This window comes from Melanotaenia boesemani, chromosome 11, assembly GCF_017639745.1.
Source record: "Melanotaenia boesemani isolate fMelBoe1 chromosome 11, fMelBoe1.pri, whole genome shotgun sequence".
Taxonomy (NCBI): domain Eukaryota; kingdom Metazoa; phylum Chordata; class Actinopteri; order Atheriniformes; family Melanotaeniidae; genus Melanotaenia; species Melanotaenia boesemani.
Window position 1 is genome coordinate 22,200,497 of NC_055692.1, and position 15,801 is coordinate 22,216,297.

At 38.1% G+C, this 15,801-nt stretch overlaps 2 protein-coding genes across 3 annotated transcripts in view; both read right to left on the reverse strand.

The window, feature by feature from the left end:
* fam172a (family with sequence similarity 172 member A) overlaps positions 1 to 10,701 on the reverse strand; it is a 160,498-nt gene extending 149,797 nt beyond the window's left edge. The window contains exons 1-4 of the mRNA XM_041999438.1: positions 10,615 to 10,701; positions 9,849 to 9,989; positions 9,184 to 9,285; positions 3,386 to 3,486 (exon numbers count right to left, since the gene is read on the reverse strand). Coding sequence (XP_041855372.1) covers positions 3,386 to 3,486; positions 9,184 to 9,285; positions 9,849 to 9,954 — 309 coding nt within the window. The 5' untranslated portion in view covers positions 9,955 to 9,989; positions 10,615 to 10,701. The remainder of the gene's footprint in view (positions 1 to 3,385; positions 3,487 to 9,183; positions 9,286 to 9,848; positions 9,990 to 10,614) is intronic.
* A 2,495-nt stretch (positions 10,702 to 13,196) lies between these two features.
* kiaa0825 (KIAA0825 ortholog) overlaps positions 13,197 to 15,801 on the reverse strand; it is a 115,326-nt gene continuing 112,721 nt past the window's right edge. Inside the window, exon 24 of one of the 2 annotated variants that reach the window (XM_042000325.1) lies at positions 13,197 to 15,102. In XM_042000325.1, the coding sequence (XP_041856259.1) occupies positions 14,919 to 15,102 (184 nt within the window). In that variant the 3' untranslated portion in view covers positions 13,197 to 14,918. The remainder of the gene's footprint in view (positions 15,103 to 15,801) is intronic. The other variant, XM_042000327.1, reaches the window with a different exon arrangement.

The following is a 15,801-nucleotide window of genomic DNA, read 5'->3' on the forward strand; positions in this document are numbered from 1 at the left end:
CGTCTCAGCTGGCAGGTTGATGCAGGACATTAGGGTGTTTTGTTGGCCCATAAGAGACCTGTCTCTAAAGACACTTATTTTACATTTACCCTGTCATTCTATCTAACATCATGAAATGAAGAACAATGGTGTAAGAAAAAATTAGGCAGACAAACAACGAAGAATTTAAACAGATATACAATTTAAGGAATAACAAGGTAGGTATGCACGTGTGACTCACATCTTTCAACCTGTACATACAGAGGCTGACTAAGCAGCATAACCTACTTTTATAACCAAAGGCATGAAATTCAGTAGTTGTGTCTATTTATAACAGGGCACATTCCTTACAAGGAAAAACAATGCATTTGTACTTGCAAAGCCATGTGAGAGGTACAGTATTCATTTTCTTAAATCATTTGTGGCCTAAAAACAACAGGCAGATAATATTGCTTATTCAGATAGTGCTCTTTTCTTCTCAGCATGTTAATCTCCTAAAACACAACTCATACAGTTTTTGTTCTCATTACACAAAGTTATATCAACAGGGATTGACACCATTTCCCTTTTCCTTCTTATCTGTCATTTTTTTAATCACAGGATGAATAAAATTTGCATACATTCTACTTGATCACTATTTGTTTCTTCTAAATGTTTGGCCCCCTCATATGCAGGAGTTCAGCTTGATAAAACATTTGTATGTTTTTTCAGGGCCTCTGCTTTCCTGCAACTAAATGTGTGCTTCTCATCCTTTTTTAGATGCTGGCAGTAGTGCCTAAGCAGACAAAAGAAAAGAGGGGGGAAAAAAAATTCCTTCACAGAGCATTGGTTCTCAAAGGAGCTGCTGTATACCTGCATGAGACATAAAATAAATCTATATTGAAAAGAAAAAAAAAAGACCCAGGTAATCCCAAAAACGGGTGTATCACTTTGCTTTGAACTTCAAAGAATGCAAACAACAATTAAAAGCAACATAGTAAGGGATGCAAATAAAAAAAGCTGATTACAAAGGAACAATTGTCTCATTATCTTAGTGTTTACTGAATGAGGTGAAACTACTGGAGTGAATTAGAGGTGAGCTTTAGAACGGTGTATGTCTGATGATGAAGTTGCTCAAACACAAAAAGAGCGTAAAAAGATAAAAAAAAAAAAAAAAAAAATGGGGAAAAAAATCTTTTAAATTAGTTTTTTTTCTATGGCTATTTTGCAAAAAGCATCTGTTAAAAGGAAATGCTCCTCATACAATACCAAAATACAAAGGCAAAAATAGTTCCTATGCTGTCATATCACAGTCTGTATCTGAAACTGAAGTCTGATGTGTGTTACATTGTCCATGCTGCACTATCAGGATAGGTGGTCAGTGCAATTGTTGATTCCATTAGATTAATCAAATTATTGATTAACATAAGTTTGAGCAACAAACATTTTTCCGGCTGTGTGAGAAAACACTGAAGACATTCTGTCACTTATAACTTTTTCTGCATTAATTAACAAACCCACTGTATTTCCAAATACTACCAACATTCAACATCATAGTTATTGTTTTGCTTCTCCAGTACACATGTCGTCTAAAATAACACAGAAAATACTTAGATTAATAATTAGAATTTTTGTTTAAAGAGTGGCAAAAATGTCAGTGACTTTATGTGCAATGACGCTGTTATTTAATATTTACCGGAGAACTTTGTTGGTGGCAGGGCAGGGATGTGCACGCGGTGGTGTCCGTGTCTTTAAAAGCCAAACAGGATATATACATTTTTGTACTTTCTCAGCGCCTCAATCAGCTGTTCATTAAGTGTAATAAGGAGACTAGTTCTCCCTCACAGTTTAAAAAAATCCAAAAGGAAACCCTGGTGTTATGTTAACATACCGGACACATATTCAGCCTGTTGTTCCATGTGCTATTGTGTAGTTGAATAACTTGCCTTTCCAGACTAAATGTTTGTTCTTGGTCTTGGATTTTGTGACTTATATATGTTTTATTTTCTATTTATGATGCATTTTATGACTGATGCGACTTACACTCCGGAGCGACTTATAGTCAGGAAAATACGGTAATCTGTCCAAGTCAGAGAGGTTCCACACCAAACCCAATGTCAAGACCTGCATTTTCCTGTTTCTAGTCTGCAATGTCACAAGATTTACTTCCATCCAGTGCATTAATATTTCACCAAAATCTTGCATTGATGATGAGACCACTGCACAAAGCCGTCACCAGGACATTCCAAAGATTCTTAATGGGTTTCAGGTCTGGACTCTATGGTGGCCAATCCATGTGTGAAAATGTCTCATGCTCCCTGATCTAGTCTTTCACAATTTGAGCCTGATGAATCGTGGCATTGTCATCTTCGAATATGGTATTGCCATCAGGGAAGAAAAAAAATCCATTGATGGAATAACCTGGTCATTCAGTATACTCAGGCATCAGCTGGCCTCATCCTTTGGACATTTAAAGTTGTTGAACATAGACCTGACCAACTGCAGCAACCACTATCGTTCCAGTTTTAATAATGCGTTGGACAGTTATTAACCCAGTTTTAGTTGTTTCTGCTTTCTCCTTAGATGTTTTTTGGTTTTTTGGTTGTTTTTTTTTTTTGTTTTTTTGCTTGATGCAAGCCAATGACTTGACCTTTCTTGAAACGTCTAACATCTGTTCCACAACCACAGGATTAGTCTTTCAACATGGTTGTTTAAGAAATGAGAAGCTACTAATTGCATCAGTTGGGGTTAAATCACTTGTTGCCAACTGACAGACAATCCACCATCCAGTAATTATCCAACAGAAGGCTGGTACCTACTTGCTTAGTTAAATCCAGGTGATGACCTGTTTTTTGGCTAGGCAGTGAGACAGCATTGTCTTTCAATATAACTTCTTATTTAGCCCTTCTTGGACATGAAGTGCCCAGTTTAAATAAAGATTTAGGTATCTGACTCAATTAATGATCACACCCGTCTAGATTTTTGTTTTTACTTGCTGTTTATTTCACAGCAGTTCTTCTATTAGAGCTAATGAGCAATCAAATTGTAGAATGAAATTGATCTGTATGGAGGTTCTAACTACCCTGTAAAACATAATAGGCTCAGGTGTTGGAACCCAACTAGCTCAACTTAAATCACCTGAATGATGTGCAAAGAAAATGTGTTTTGGTCTAAGTTGACACAGACATAGATACTTTACAATGACATTCTTTATGAAGACAAGCATTTTGATGCTTCTTCAAAAATAAGTAATAATTCAGAGTTTCTTAATAAATTGGTATAAAGTTTTTCTAAACATTTGTTTTCAGTTATGTCAAAGTGCATCTATACGGAGTGAAAAAGTAAAAAAAAATCATAGCAATTAACAATTTAAGCATGTGCATACTGAAAAAAGGCTTGGTAAAGCAGCAGAAAAGTAATGTGTTACCTCTCCAAGAGCTTCATAGCGCTTCTGGTTCCAGCGATGGAGATCTTCTCTGGCATTGAATACAAAGGGTTCCCCTGTCTTTATATGTCGGAGCTGACCATCTGTGGAAGACAAAACAGTGATATGATCTGTAGTGATAAGAGATACCCCTATACATTTGTTGCTTTGTGCATCTGCATGCCGAATCAAGAAAATTCCAGGTTTTTAGTTTAATCATTTATTTTCCCCTATCTTACTTCCTTTCCCAATCTGGCAGCTACAACCACCCGTGGATGAAGCAACATCCTTACAGTCACAAATCCAACAGCCCTCTGGGTAATCTGGCAGGCCAGAGCTGAACAGCTGGTATGGTAAAAATTCTCTTTCCCCCTTTGTCTATCTACTTGTCGAAAACGCAGTTCCCTCCCTCTTTAACCCTGGCCATCACTCACTACTTTACTCTAGAGACCAGTTACAGTTCTGTCCCTGCCTTTCCCACCTGAAATCTCCAAGAGCAAAGTCTAAAGTAACTCGGGGAGAAGGTTCTTCATGTGTATTATTGTATGTGAGTGTTTATGTGTGTCATGGGGAGGACAGTGAGCTGCCGCACATTGGCCATGAAGACAACTGCTGCATGAAATTCTTTGCAGGTTGCTGACTGGGCATCAGCCAGTCATCCTAACCAGCACAGCTTACACACTCAAACACATGCACACACACACACACAAAGATCAGCAGATACAGCCAGGGAGACGAGGTGGGCATATAACAAATGTCACAGTGCTTAAAATGTGTGTGTTTGCAAATTCTTACCAATCATACTACAACAGTATTTGGAGCAATCCTCAGTGATTTATTAATACTCAGGGGAAACTAGAGGAGTTTTTAACACATACGGATTCTTCTCATATGAAACAGTCATAATATGGGGAAAATGCTGTTCAGAAATGGTACTTCTTTTTAAACAATTACCCTTGAGTGTCTATGGAACCACTACCTTAGCAATGAGCCCATCGATCCTGCAGTTGACACTACAACACAATAAAACACTAAACAGTGTTAAATTTAATTTTGACCTTTATGACTGCAGAATCTGTAAGAGCTAAACCACAAAAAAATGCACATACTTAACCTAAATAGCCAGGGGGCTCTCATACTTTCTCAATTATTGCACAATGTGAGGAAAACCCATCTACTATTTAAATAAATATCTTTGCAAGATAAAAGAATGCATGAAGACTTTTTTTTCTTCATTTCCTTCTAAATTGCCACCATTTCACACCTTTATCAACGTGATAAATCTTACATTGTTTGCTCACTGCATATTACAGTGTTCACTTTCATAGTAAGTTGTTAGACAACATGTAATCCTGAATCTAGGTTTTGTATCATGTTGCACTTAAAAATACATTTGTGCCTGAGAGGTAGGGCAGGAGACAAGTAAGAACTTAGTATAAAGCAGTGCACGAACAAAAAGTACCTTGAAGAAAATAAATTATGCATTCATGGAGGGTTTAGTATCTAAACACTACAGCCTGAGAGCGAGAAGAGAAAAACTATAATGAAATCCTACAGTAAGAAAGGTGTGTGTGTGTGTGTGTGCGTGCGTGCATGTGGGAGCAAGGGAGAGAAGGAGATAGCAGGATGTGTGTCTCTGTGCATGAACGAGGGGGGGGGGGGGGGAGAAAGGTGATGGTTGTGTGTGTGTTCATGTATGTGTATGGGCTTGGGGGTGATCAGCTTTACTGTGTCCCCCAACACATCCTCTCAAAGGAATAACATTTTCTCAACTTTTCTCCTCTTTTTCTGTCATAATTAGCATTCTGTTCTCAATTTGGCCGCTTAATTAGGTGTACATAACCTTGGATTTCCAGTAATGGAAAACCGGAGGGCTGGCAAGATGAAGCCATCATCTTCAGTGATTAAGATACCTGCAAACTATTGTACACAGCCTCGTCTGTATTCACATCATTACATGGTCAAATTAACATTTTTGTTCCACCTGTCTTGGGCTAAAGAAGCATGGGTGTAGCTATAGAAATGCCTTCGAGCCAGAGTGACTGTTAGTCGACATACTAGAGACATTGCCAGAGGGCCGTTGTGGCTTTAATGGAAATGCTATCCTTCGAAAACAGACCTGAGAAGAAACTGACAAGACATACAGATTGGTAGGGGGTGTGAATATCCGCCTGTGTGGGTGGGTAAGCAGTGACTCAGTTGGAGATTTTGAGCAGGCCAGGGGGTACAAAGACAGAAATAAAGGGAAGGAGAGAAACAGGAACACAAAGAGGAGATGGAGAGTTGGAATATGTTCCTGCATCCATGGTAGACTGAGCTGGGACTTGAAGGTTGGGTAGAGTAGTTGGTGGGTGTTGCATAATGGTGGGTGGGGGCTGAGTCCCCATGTCTCTGTTCTTAGGCAGAGCGAGGTTATGCAAATGCTCCGTCAGGCAGAGGGCAAGGCTGAGTAGGTTACTGACGGGCCGTAGAGTACACAACATGTCCCCCCACTCAGCCAGCCAGACACTGACAGAAAACAGAGGGGATGGGAAAGGCAAAGAGACTACAGGGGAATACTAAGAGCCAAAATCACCAGCACCACTGCATTCCCAACTCTTCCTCTTTCTCTCCACCTGGCTTAAAGGAAGCCAAGAACCTTTCAGAGACCTCCTATCTGGATACACAAACCTCTGGGTTAAAGGGATTTTTCAAAGTGGGTTTATGTGTAGCACTTTTGAGTAGGAAATGTCCTACCTGCAGCAGACAGCAGTCAGAGAGCTCTCAATTTGAAGAGAAAGAAACAAATCCTAATGAGACTATCCATCCATTTTTTGGAGTCGGGTCGTGGGAGCAGCTGCCTAAGCAGGGAAACCCAGACTTTCCTCTCCCCGGCCACATTCACCAGCTCATCCGGAGGGATGCCGAGGCGTTCCCAGGCCAGCCGAGAGATGTAGTCCGTCCAGCGTGTCCTGGGTCTTCCCCGGGGCCTCTTTCCAGTGGGACGTGCCCAGAACACTTCTTAAGGGAGGCGTCCAGGAGGCATCCTAACCAGATGCCTGAGCCACCTCATCTGGCTCCTCTCGATGCGGAGGAGCAGCGACTCTACTCTGTGTAGAGCTGGTCCACTGTTCCACGACCGGGACGAAAACCACACTGCTCCTCCTCAATCCGAGGTTCGACTATCCGACAGACCCTCTTCTCCAGCACCCCTGAATAGATCTTACCAGGGAGGCTGAGGAGTGTGATCCCCCTGTAGTTGGAGCACACCCTCCGGTCCCCCTTTTTGAAGAGGGGGACCACCACCCCAGTCTGCCAGTCCAGGGGAACTGTCCCCAATGTCCATGCGATGCTGCAGAGGCGTGTCAGCCAAGATAGCCCTACAGCGTCTAGAGCCTTAAGGAACTCTGGGCGGACCTCATCCACCCCTGGGGCCTTGCCACCGAGGAGCTTTTTAACCACCTCAGCGACCTCAGCCCCAGAGATGGGAGAGCCAGCACCAGCTACCCCAGACTCTGCTTCCTCATCGGAAGACGTGTTGGTGGGATTGAGAAGGTCTTTGAAGTATTCCCTCCACCGCCTTACAACGTCCCGAGTTGATGTCAACAGCCCCCCATCCTAATGAGACTATCCAAAAGAAAAAGGGAACCAAAAAAATAGCAATTTTCTGCCATCTAAAACAACCTAATCTTCAAAACTTTGAAAGTGGTTCAAATGAGAGCGACACTAGATTTTTACACTGTTTTACTTTTATTTCAGGCAGTTGTTTGTTTGTCATGGCTTTATCTTAACCAGAAAACGTCCAGTTGCAGTATGGTCTGGGTTGCAAAGCTAGTTTTGTCAACATATAGCCAGAACAATTCCATGTAAATTTCTGACACTAAAATTATGTGGTGTAAAATACTATAATACATAAGAGAATAAAGTGAGATTATTTCTAAGTTTTTTTTAAGGTTTGAGTTGTTCAAGCCGGTGAAATTCACTCTCTTCGAGGCTTTCTTCGAAGTAGCTTTTGGCTTCAGCTTGTCCTTTGTTTATGGTTTCAAAACGGTGGTCCTATGCCACACTGTGAACTTCCAAGGACTGGAATGGTCTTGGGACAAGATTCTGACAATGTGATTTATTTAATGGTTACATTTTGAAGTGCAACTGATGCTACAACCTACTGCATATCTATTAACCAAAGAGCAGTAATGCTGAATGTTGGGATGCACTGATCAACAAACACTAAGCCAATAGCACAAAAAGCCCAAATAATCCCAAACAGAATGGATGCCAGTTAAACATGTTAATAAAAATGCTTTCAAGTCCAACAAAGCAGAAACATAGTTCAGTGAATGTTCCCAGCAGAAGCCCTGTTTTTATGTGTGCTCCAGTTGTCGACCATGCCAAAGCAATTTTGCATTGTCGTTTATGATTCAGTAATTTATATCCTTGTAAAGCCTTAAAACATCAAGCATGATTTTGTACACATCTTTATTAGATCTATGTTGTCAGTGGGGTTTGCAATAAACTTTTGAGGCTGCTGAAATCTCAGAGGCTCTGGGAACATCAACTGTGGGCAACTTAACACACACATTTGCACTCTGTGAAAATATCTTGAGCAACAGCACAGACAGCCGGTATTCCTACACAATGTTAAAAGTTTGCCAGACCACAAAAATATTTGACAACACATTCACATATTACAATTTTCTACTATCCAAAATAGTGCCAACTTCTGAGCTGAATTTGCATGATGCCCTTTAGTTCAACACATCCGTCTCAAACACACATTGCCTTCACCCCTTCTTTGACTTTAAGACACTTTTGGCACATTTGATATTATTACAATTTGAAATTCTGCAGGCAGTGGTGAAGATATCTTGTGTGTGTACATGGATCATATTTTACAACAATGAAATATGAAATCACAAAGACCTTTATGTCACTATAATTAGTCTCAGATGATATTCAAACTTTTCTGCACTAACATCTTGTAGCAAACAAACTCAGCACAATGACTATGCTAAACATGTAAAAAAAAAAAAAAAAAAAAAAAAAAAAAAAAAAAGCTCACACACAGAGACACATGAGGAGGTTGTGTGTCCCGTCTGTGCCACTGTAGTTGTACAACCCACTGCAATAACAACTGACCCCAGCTAAGTCAAAGAGATAAGTTCATAAATTGTAAATGAAGAGCTGTGTCAAGAGGAGATGTTTTGACTCAAACCATGTCATGCACTGGAAAAAAAACTCAGAGGCTTTTTCACAATGTAATCTTTACTCAACTACACTTTTCACTATTAAAATTACTATTTTTATTATTATCATTATTATAATTGTTACTAATCTTGAAATAATATTAACAAAATAATACTACTACCATAAAAGCAACTGAATATGTTAAAATTATAAATATATTTTACAATAAATTATATTTCCAAACTATGGTATCCACAATATTGCAGCTTGTATTACATTTTTAAAAGACTATGTGCATTATATCATACTCCAACATGTTGATAAAATAAAAACCTAATTAAAAATGAGAAGAACACCAGGAGCATGCTGTGTGTTCATATTGCTCTGAGAGTACATTATATTATATTGATTGTTTCATTAATGGAAAGTTAGTCTATGCTAGTTAGTCTCAGGTTGTGACATGGGCTTGCAAGTAGATTCTGATTCATTTAAAAGGTAACAAGCTAAATCATCTGAAAATTCCAGCTGTAGATTCTAGATCCCGCACTGTCTTGTGTAGTTTACAGATATTATGGTCATTTGGACCCGATCCTGTACAGACCCTTAGATTTCCAGACCCTTAATCCATATATACTTACATTCATTGAAGGCATATCCAAACTCTTCCAGTGTTTTGGGGAAAGTGAAAGGAGGTTCATCTTTCTTCATTAGTTCATCTAAGTCAATTCTTGACAGCAAATCTGTGAACAGAGAACACTACTAAGTCAGAAAATTATTGACATGGACCAGAACATATTTCCCTAAAAGAATGGGAATTTAACCTGTAGACTTTGTAACCACTTTATCATGACATCAGAATATGTTATAGTAATCAAATGCCATTCCTGCTTGCTTGAACTAACAGCTCCTCATCATCTCAAGGTGGTTTGAAAACAAAAAAAAAGAATATTTGCATGTAATAACAAATTTACCAACAGGTCTGTTAACAACTGTAGAAAGTGATAGCTGGGGTCAAAAATCATACATAAAAATGAAAGGTAAGACTGCTGCTTTTTACTTACATATATAATGTGGTGGGTCAAGTCTTTCAATTCAAGGGGCTTAATTTGTATTTTAATTCCAAAAGACGATTTACTTTTCATAACACAATGACATGAAAGTGCACATTCCTTTTTTCCCTGCTGGGATTATAACCAAATTCTTTAGGTTATCAGAAGACAGTATGTATGAGATATAAGTATCAGAATGTAAATATACCTAATGTTTTCCCATTTTACTAGCACTGCCAAACTCTTTTATTCACCTTTAAGGGCAGTAGTTTTCTCTCTGTCCTCGTGACCAGCAACCTGGGCCATAGTGATCCACAATATGTACAAGGCTGGTGTGGTAGCACCAAAAACAGACAGCATGGGTCCTCCCCTCCCACAGATCACTGAGATGAATCCTGTCCCGTGAGGATACAAAATGGACAAAAGTCAAAATAGTACTGGAGAGCACGTTAAGCTGCATTTTATCATGGCTATAATGGCAATTATATCACAGCTTGTATTATGTAAGAAAGCAGTACGCCTCAAATTAACTAAAAATACATAAATAAATACTCTACCAGGCTTTAGAATGTAATTTGGTGATAATTTCCAGTGTCATAGCATAAAATGTAAATAGGTAACACAACTATTTGACAACAGTTATACCATAAAATATGTAAAAGCTATGGCAACAGACACACGTGTAACAACTGTTAATTATTCAAACCCAGCGAAATCATTCTTGTTTTAACATAACGCTGCAGGCGGTAGAAAATCGTTTTCACACGCTCATCCACCTACAAGTCCTCCAATAGCTTCTCCACATTTATTTAACATCTGTTTAATGATTTACACTCATTCAAAGAACTCTAGGATAAAGAAAAGTGTATTCGCTCTTCGTGGAGCCACAGCGAGCAGGTACAGTAGGACAGTTATGTTTTTATTAAGCCATTCACTTCAACCAACCGTTACAAAGAGCTTGGCAGAGGAGCAGCTGCTCACAGCATATGCATGCATACTTTTTATGTTGGACTCACGCACCATTTGTGTTTAGCGACTATCCTGTTGCTGCTGCTTCCTCGAAAAATCTAAAAACAGGAAGGACTCTAGGCAGACTAGCGTGGAGCGCGTGAGGCTTCCGGGTTACCGGGGCAACAGACTGGAAGGGATATTTAAAGGGACAGTAGCAAAGCAACTGCTGTACAGTTGTCAGAAATACAAAGCGAGGAGAGTGTATTTGCCTAGTTATCATAAGATTGGTTCTTGATATTTTAGACTATTCTAAATTGTTACCAGATGACCAAAATGAATATTTCATTTTTGTTCCTAGGTTCCCACAAGGCATTTGACTCTATAGAACATGAATTCACATTCAAAGCCCAGAATTTATTTGGTTTTAGAGAATATTTTAAAAAGTCAATCCACACTCTATGTGCTGATGGTAATAGTTTAATAAAACTACCTTAATGGAACCACCAAAAGATTTAAAACGGAACGTGGGATGCGTCAGGCATGCCCTGTGTCACCTTGTCTATTCCTACTTCCCATGCAAATCTTACATTTAGATTAGTAATCTCAAAGGCCTTTCAGAAGCAGGAAAAACTTTACTATTGAGTGAACAGATACAACTCTTTTTTTATGAGATAAGTCTCAAATTTAAATAGCACTTAAACTTTTAAATTTATTGAGTTGACCATAACTGGTGGAATTTTGCTTTCTAAAACTGAGGGTCTTTCTTGTGTTGTTTATGCAAGCTCAGCTCTTGATGTCACCAATAGCCTTTGTACAAAAGTTGATCCAATTCTATTTAATCTTATATGAAGAAAACAAATATTGGGAAACGTGATGATAAACAAACTCAGTTCAGGCGGTTTCAATGTCTTTGACTTTCATACCTTACACTCTACCTTCAAAATAAAATGGATAATAAGATATTTGATAAATCCAGATTCAATTTGGTATTGTATTTCCACACATATGTTTAAAATCCTTGGCTCACTAGGAATTTTTGTTAAGATGTAATTATAAAATAGAAAAAACTTCTTATTAAATTATCTTATTTTATAAACAGTTACAATTATGATGGACATTGGTTTATAAACACAAATATTCTCCTCATAAATGTTTAATTTGTAATTATTATATTTGTTTCAAGCATAGATTACTGTTTCTTAAGGATTGGGTTGATAATGGAATATTGTTTGTTAATCATTTGTTTAACAAGGAGGATCAGATGTTTGGATATATTGAATTTCTCTCAGAATATTATGTCCTTATATCCCCTAAATAATTTGCTGTTGTATTTGATTTTATTCCAGAAGGCTTGAAAATATTGTTGTCTACTGGAGTTAGATCTTCTCTTCATTATATTCGGCTGGCAGAATTATTTATAGGAAATTCAGATCCCTTCCTGAGCACTAAAACACAACATAAACCCATTAGAGAGATTATTCTGAGAAATACTGTCAGTAAACCTGCTTCTGTCTTCTTTTGGAACAACTTGTACTCAAATATAGACTGGGAACAGACCTAGCTGTTGCCGAGGGAATTTTTTGTGTCAAGGTGTCATTAAAAATATTACATAGATGTTACCCAGTTAATTCAGTCATCGGTAAATACATTCCAAACATTGACAGTCTTTGTTCTTTTTGCAACCTTAAAAGTGAAAAAAGTATAAGTACTTTAGCATGAATGCTACTTTCAATTTTTACTTGTTTTAAAAACTATATTTAAAAACTCTAGCACATGAATTAATAAATGATTTCAATGTTATGCTGGTCATACTAGATCTTTAGTTAATTTATTATAAGTATATATAGTCAGGGGACATGAGGTGAGGGTGGAGAGCTTTTTTTATGTATCATGAAGTGTAGATTTTTAAAAGATTGTGTAGCTTTGACCATCTCAAAATGAAGGTGCATAAAATTAGCCTGAAAGCATTTGTTTGGTAAGCCAGATTCTTACAATAGACGTTTGACTCTCATATTGAATACAGCACATTTAAAAAAGACAAGCTTTTGAAACTGTTGAACTTTATTACAGTGACAAATGTACAATATAAATGCTGAATATTTTCTTTGAAAATTCACTTAAGAAGAGAACCGGCTTACTGAGCAGGAAGTGTTTTTTTCTCTCAAAGGAATTATGGTGTGTAGTAGACTTTGTGACATAAAATTTTATTCATGTTGATGAAAAGAGTAAAATTTAAGTTCTTAAGTCCTTATTAGAACTTGACAGGCTAGGCAAGACAAGGCAAGTTTATTTGTAATGCACAATTCAATGACAGGGTGACTCCAAGTGTTTTACAGAGACATTGAAACATCAGAAAATAATTTAATAATAATTTAAATTTTGAAACAAAAGAGATGGGAAAAAGAAAGAACATTAGTTAATAAACAGTATTAAAACACGGCCAAGTTTAAAAATTCAAGCTTAAAAGAAAGAGATGCAGATATGGACTTTTAAATAAAATGCAGCAGAGAAAAGGTGGGTCTTTAACCTGGATTTAAAAAAAACGGAGTGTTTCAGCTGATCTGAGGCTTTCTGGGAGTTTGTTCCAGACATGTGGAGCATAGAAGCTGAATGCAGCTTCTCCATGTCAATTTCTGACTCTGGGAACTGATAAGAGAGTCACACCTCAGAGCAAAGTCAGAGTGTAAAGACCTCAGAGCTGGACTGACGTGGTCCACTTTCTTGGTCTTAGTGAGGACTTGAGCAGCAGAGTTCTGAATAAGCTGCAGGTGTCTAATTGATTTTTTAGGTAGAACCTGTAAAAACTGTTACATCAATCAAGCCGACTAAAGATGAAATGGACTAGTTTTTCCAGGTCTTGCTGAGACATCAGATCTTTTACCCTTGATATATTCTTAAGGTAAAAGTAGGCTGACTTGTGATTCTCTTAATGTGTTTTTCAAAATTTAGGTCCATTATTACACCCAGATTTCTGGCCTGGTTGGTGGTTTTTAGGTGTATAGACTGAAGCTCTGTGGTGGCTTTTAATAGTTTCTCTTTGGCTCCAAAGACAATCACCTCAGTTTTGTTTTTAACTGAAGAAAGTTCAGGCACATCCAGTCATTAATCTTCTTAATGCATTTACTAAGAGCCTGTATAGTTTCTCTGTCCCCTGGTGACTTTGTAATATAAATCTACATGTCATCTGCGTCATCTGCCCCAGGATGGAACCTTGAGGAACTCCACATGTAATTCTTGCCTGCTCAGATGTAAAAAGTAACCTATTGACACAAAGTACTTCTGGTCTCTAAATATGTTTTGAACCAGTTTAGTACAGTACAAGAGAGGCCCACACAGTTCTCCAGTCATTTGAGTAATATATTGTGGTCAGCTGTGTCAAATGTAGTACTATGGTCGAGTAAAACTATTACTGTGATTTTTCCATCATCAGTATTCAGACATATGTCAGTGATCACTTTGGTCAGAGCAGTCTCAGTGCTGATGTGCTGACTAGAAGACATTATAGCAGTTTTATGTTAAGAAGTCATTTAGCTGATGAAAAGCAGCTTTTTCAATGACCTTACTTAAAAATGTACGATTTTAGATCAGCCTGTTTTCAAGTACTGTTGTTGCTTGAGAGCACGAATAGTCATAAATTACTGGCTACACAAAGATCCCACACAATACTGACCACATGAATAAGGAACAACAACTGAGAATATGCTTTTTATTCTCATGCTTAGTTCTGAAACATTCCTGCTGCAGTACATTATACAAGTAACAAATGTGGACACACTTGGAAAAATATACAGAGCATTCATGTTACCCGAAAATGTTTGGTTTTACTAAACAATGTGTTATATTTTTTTGAATGCGGCAGATTTTTGGGACACAACACATGTGAACAGGTATCATGGTTCTTCCAAACCATAATATTTGATGCTTTCGTTCAGCGACCAAGAGGAAGTATGTTGACATCAATGTGTTTACCCTTACTGTCTCAAAAAGAAAGAAAACTTAAACTGCTTCTGATCATGCAGAGCTATCTTGTCCCAGGCAAACTAACCCAGGCTCTCTATTTCCCAGAAATGATTTCTGCAGATGTGCTCCAAAAAATATAAAAAAAGCATCTAATGCAGCACAGTTTGTCTGTGGTGTGTACAAAGAGGAAGGCACCAGCTCTTACACTCTTTTTTTCCCTCTTTTTTCTTTTTTATGCACACATATGCAAATTTGTAGCATACAGTACATGTACAAACAAAATTATACCCACAAATGTGCAAATGCATGCTCACACACACACACACACATACACAAACTGCTGCCTTAAAAGCTGCAAGTGCATATTACAGGAAAACATTTACAACATGATAAAAATCCCAACTGTGTGACTGTTATTGGGCAGCACTTTTATCGGTTGGTTGTGTTTCCCCCTGGGGCTGCTTTGCTGGTGTCTCATCAGTTCCAGGGGGGTCCTGTGGTCCCGCACAGCAGCAACAAACCAAAAAAGCTTTCTGAAGCTCTTCTACCATTGCTTTCTCTCCATCTTCAAGCACAGCATCCTCCTGCAAATCCCACCTGCAGAACATGGATATACACAACAGAAGCTGTTTTAATACAAGCAAACATTTGCCAGGGTTAAATAAGAACACACCGAGCAGGAACTACTGCATGTCTCCGATGAGTTATTTCTGATGCATTAGGACTGTGCCAACATATCAGACCAGATTTAGCTGCTATTATTTTTCTGTATCATTCTTTTTATCTCTTACAAAAAAAAAACAAAAAACAAAAAAACAACTACTAGGTAGATCTAACGTCCGTCCAAAATATATTCTGTTGCCAGAAATTATAATTAATTCTTGAAGCCAAACAATCTAAATATTTCTTTGCCATAGATATGTGGAATTTCAAAGTTTGTTAGCCATATGAGCCCAACATCACTCCCACCTTATCACTTAATGTTACTGTTCTCGTAAATAAAGGTCAGCATAGCCCAGTGTTACTCCTTCTAACTGGCATCCATTCTCCCTGTGTTTGTTGAGGACACTTGATTGAAAGATATGTAAAACTGCAAATTTATTGTTTTATTCTGGTGTCTGTCAGTCACACACACCGGAGAGCACTATGGCTTGCAAGCTACACATTCACTTTTTAAGTTCTCATACAGGAGTTTTGTCTTTATGTTTATATGCAGTGTGGGTCAGTGTCATGATCGTTTTTGCTGCTGTTCCACACAATCAGACACAAAGTTTTGTGATGTAAAAATGTACTAAA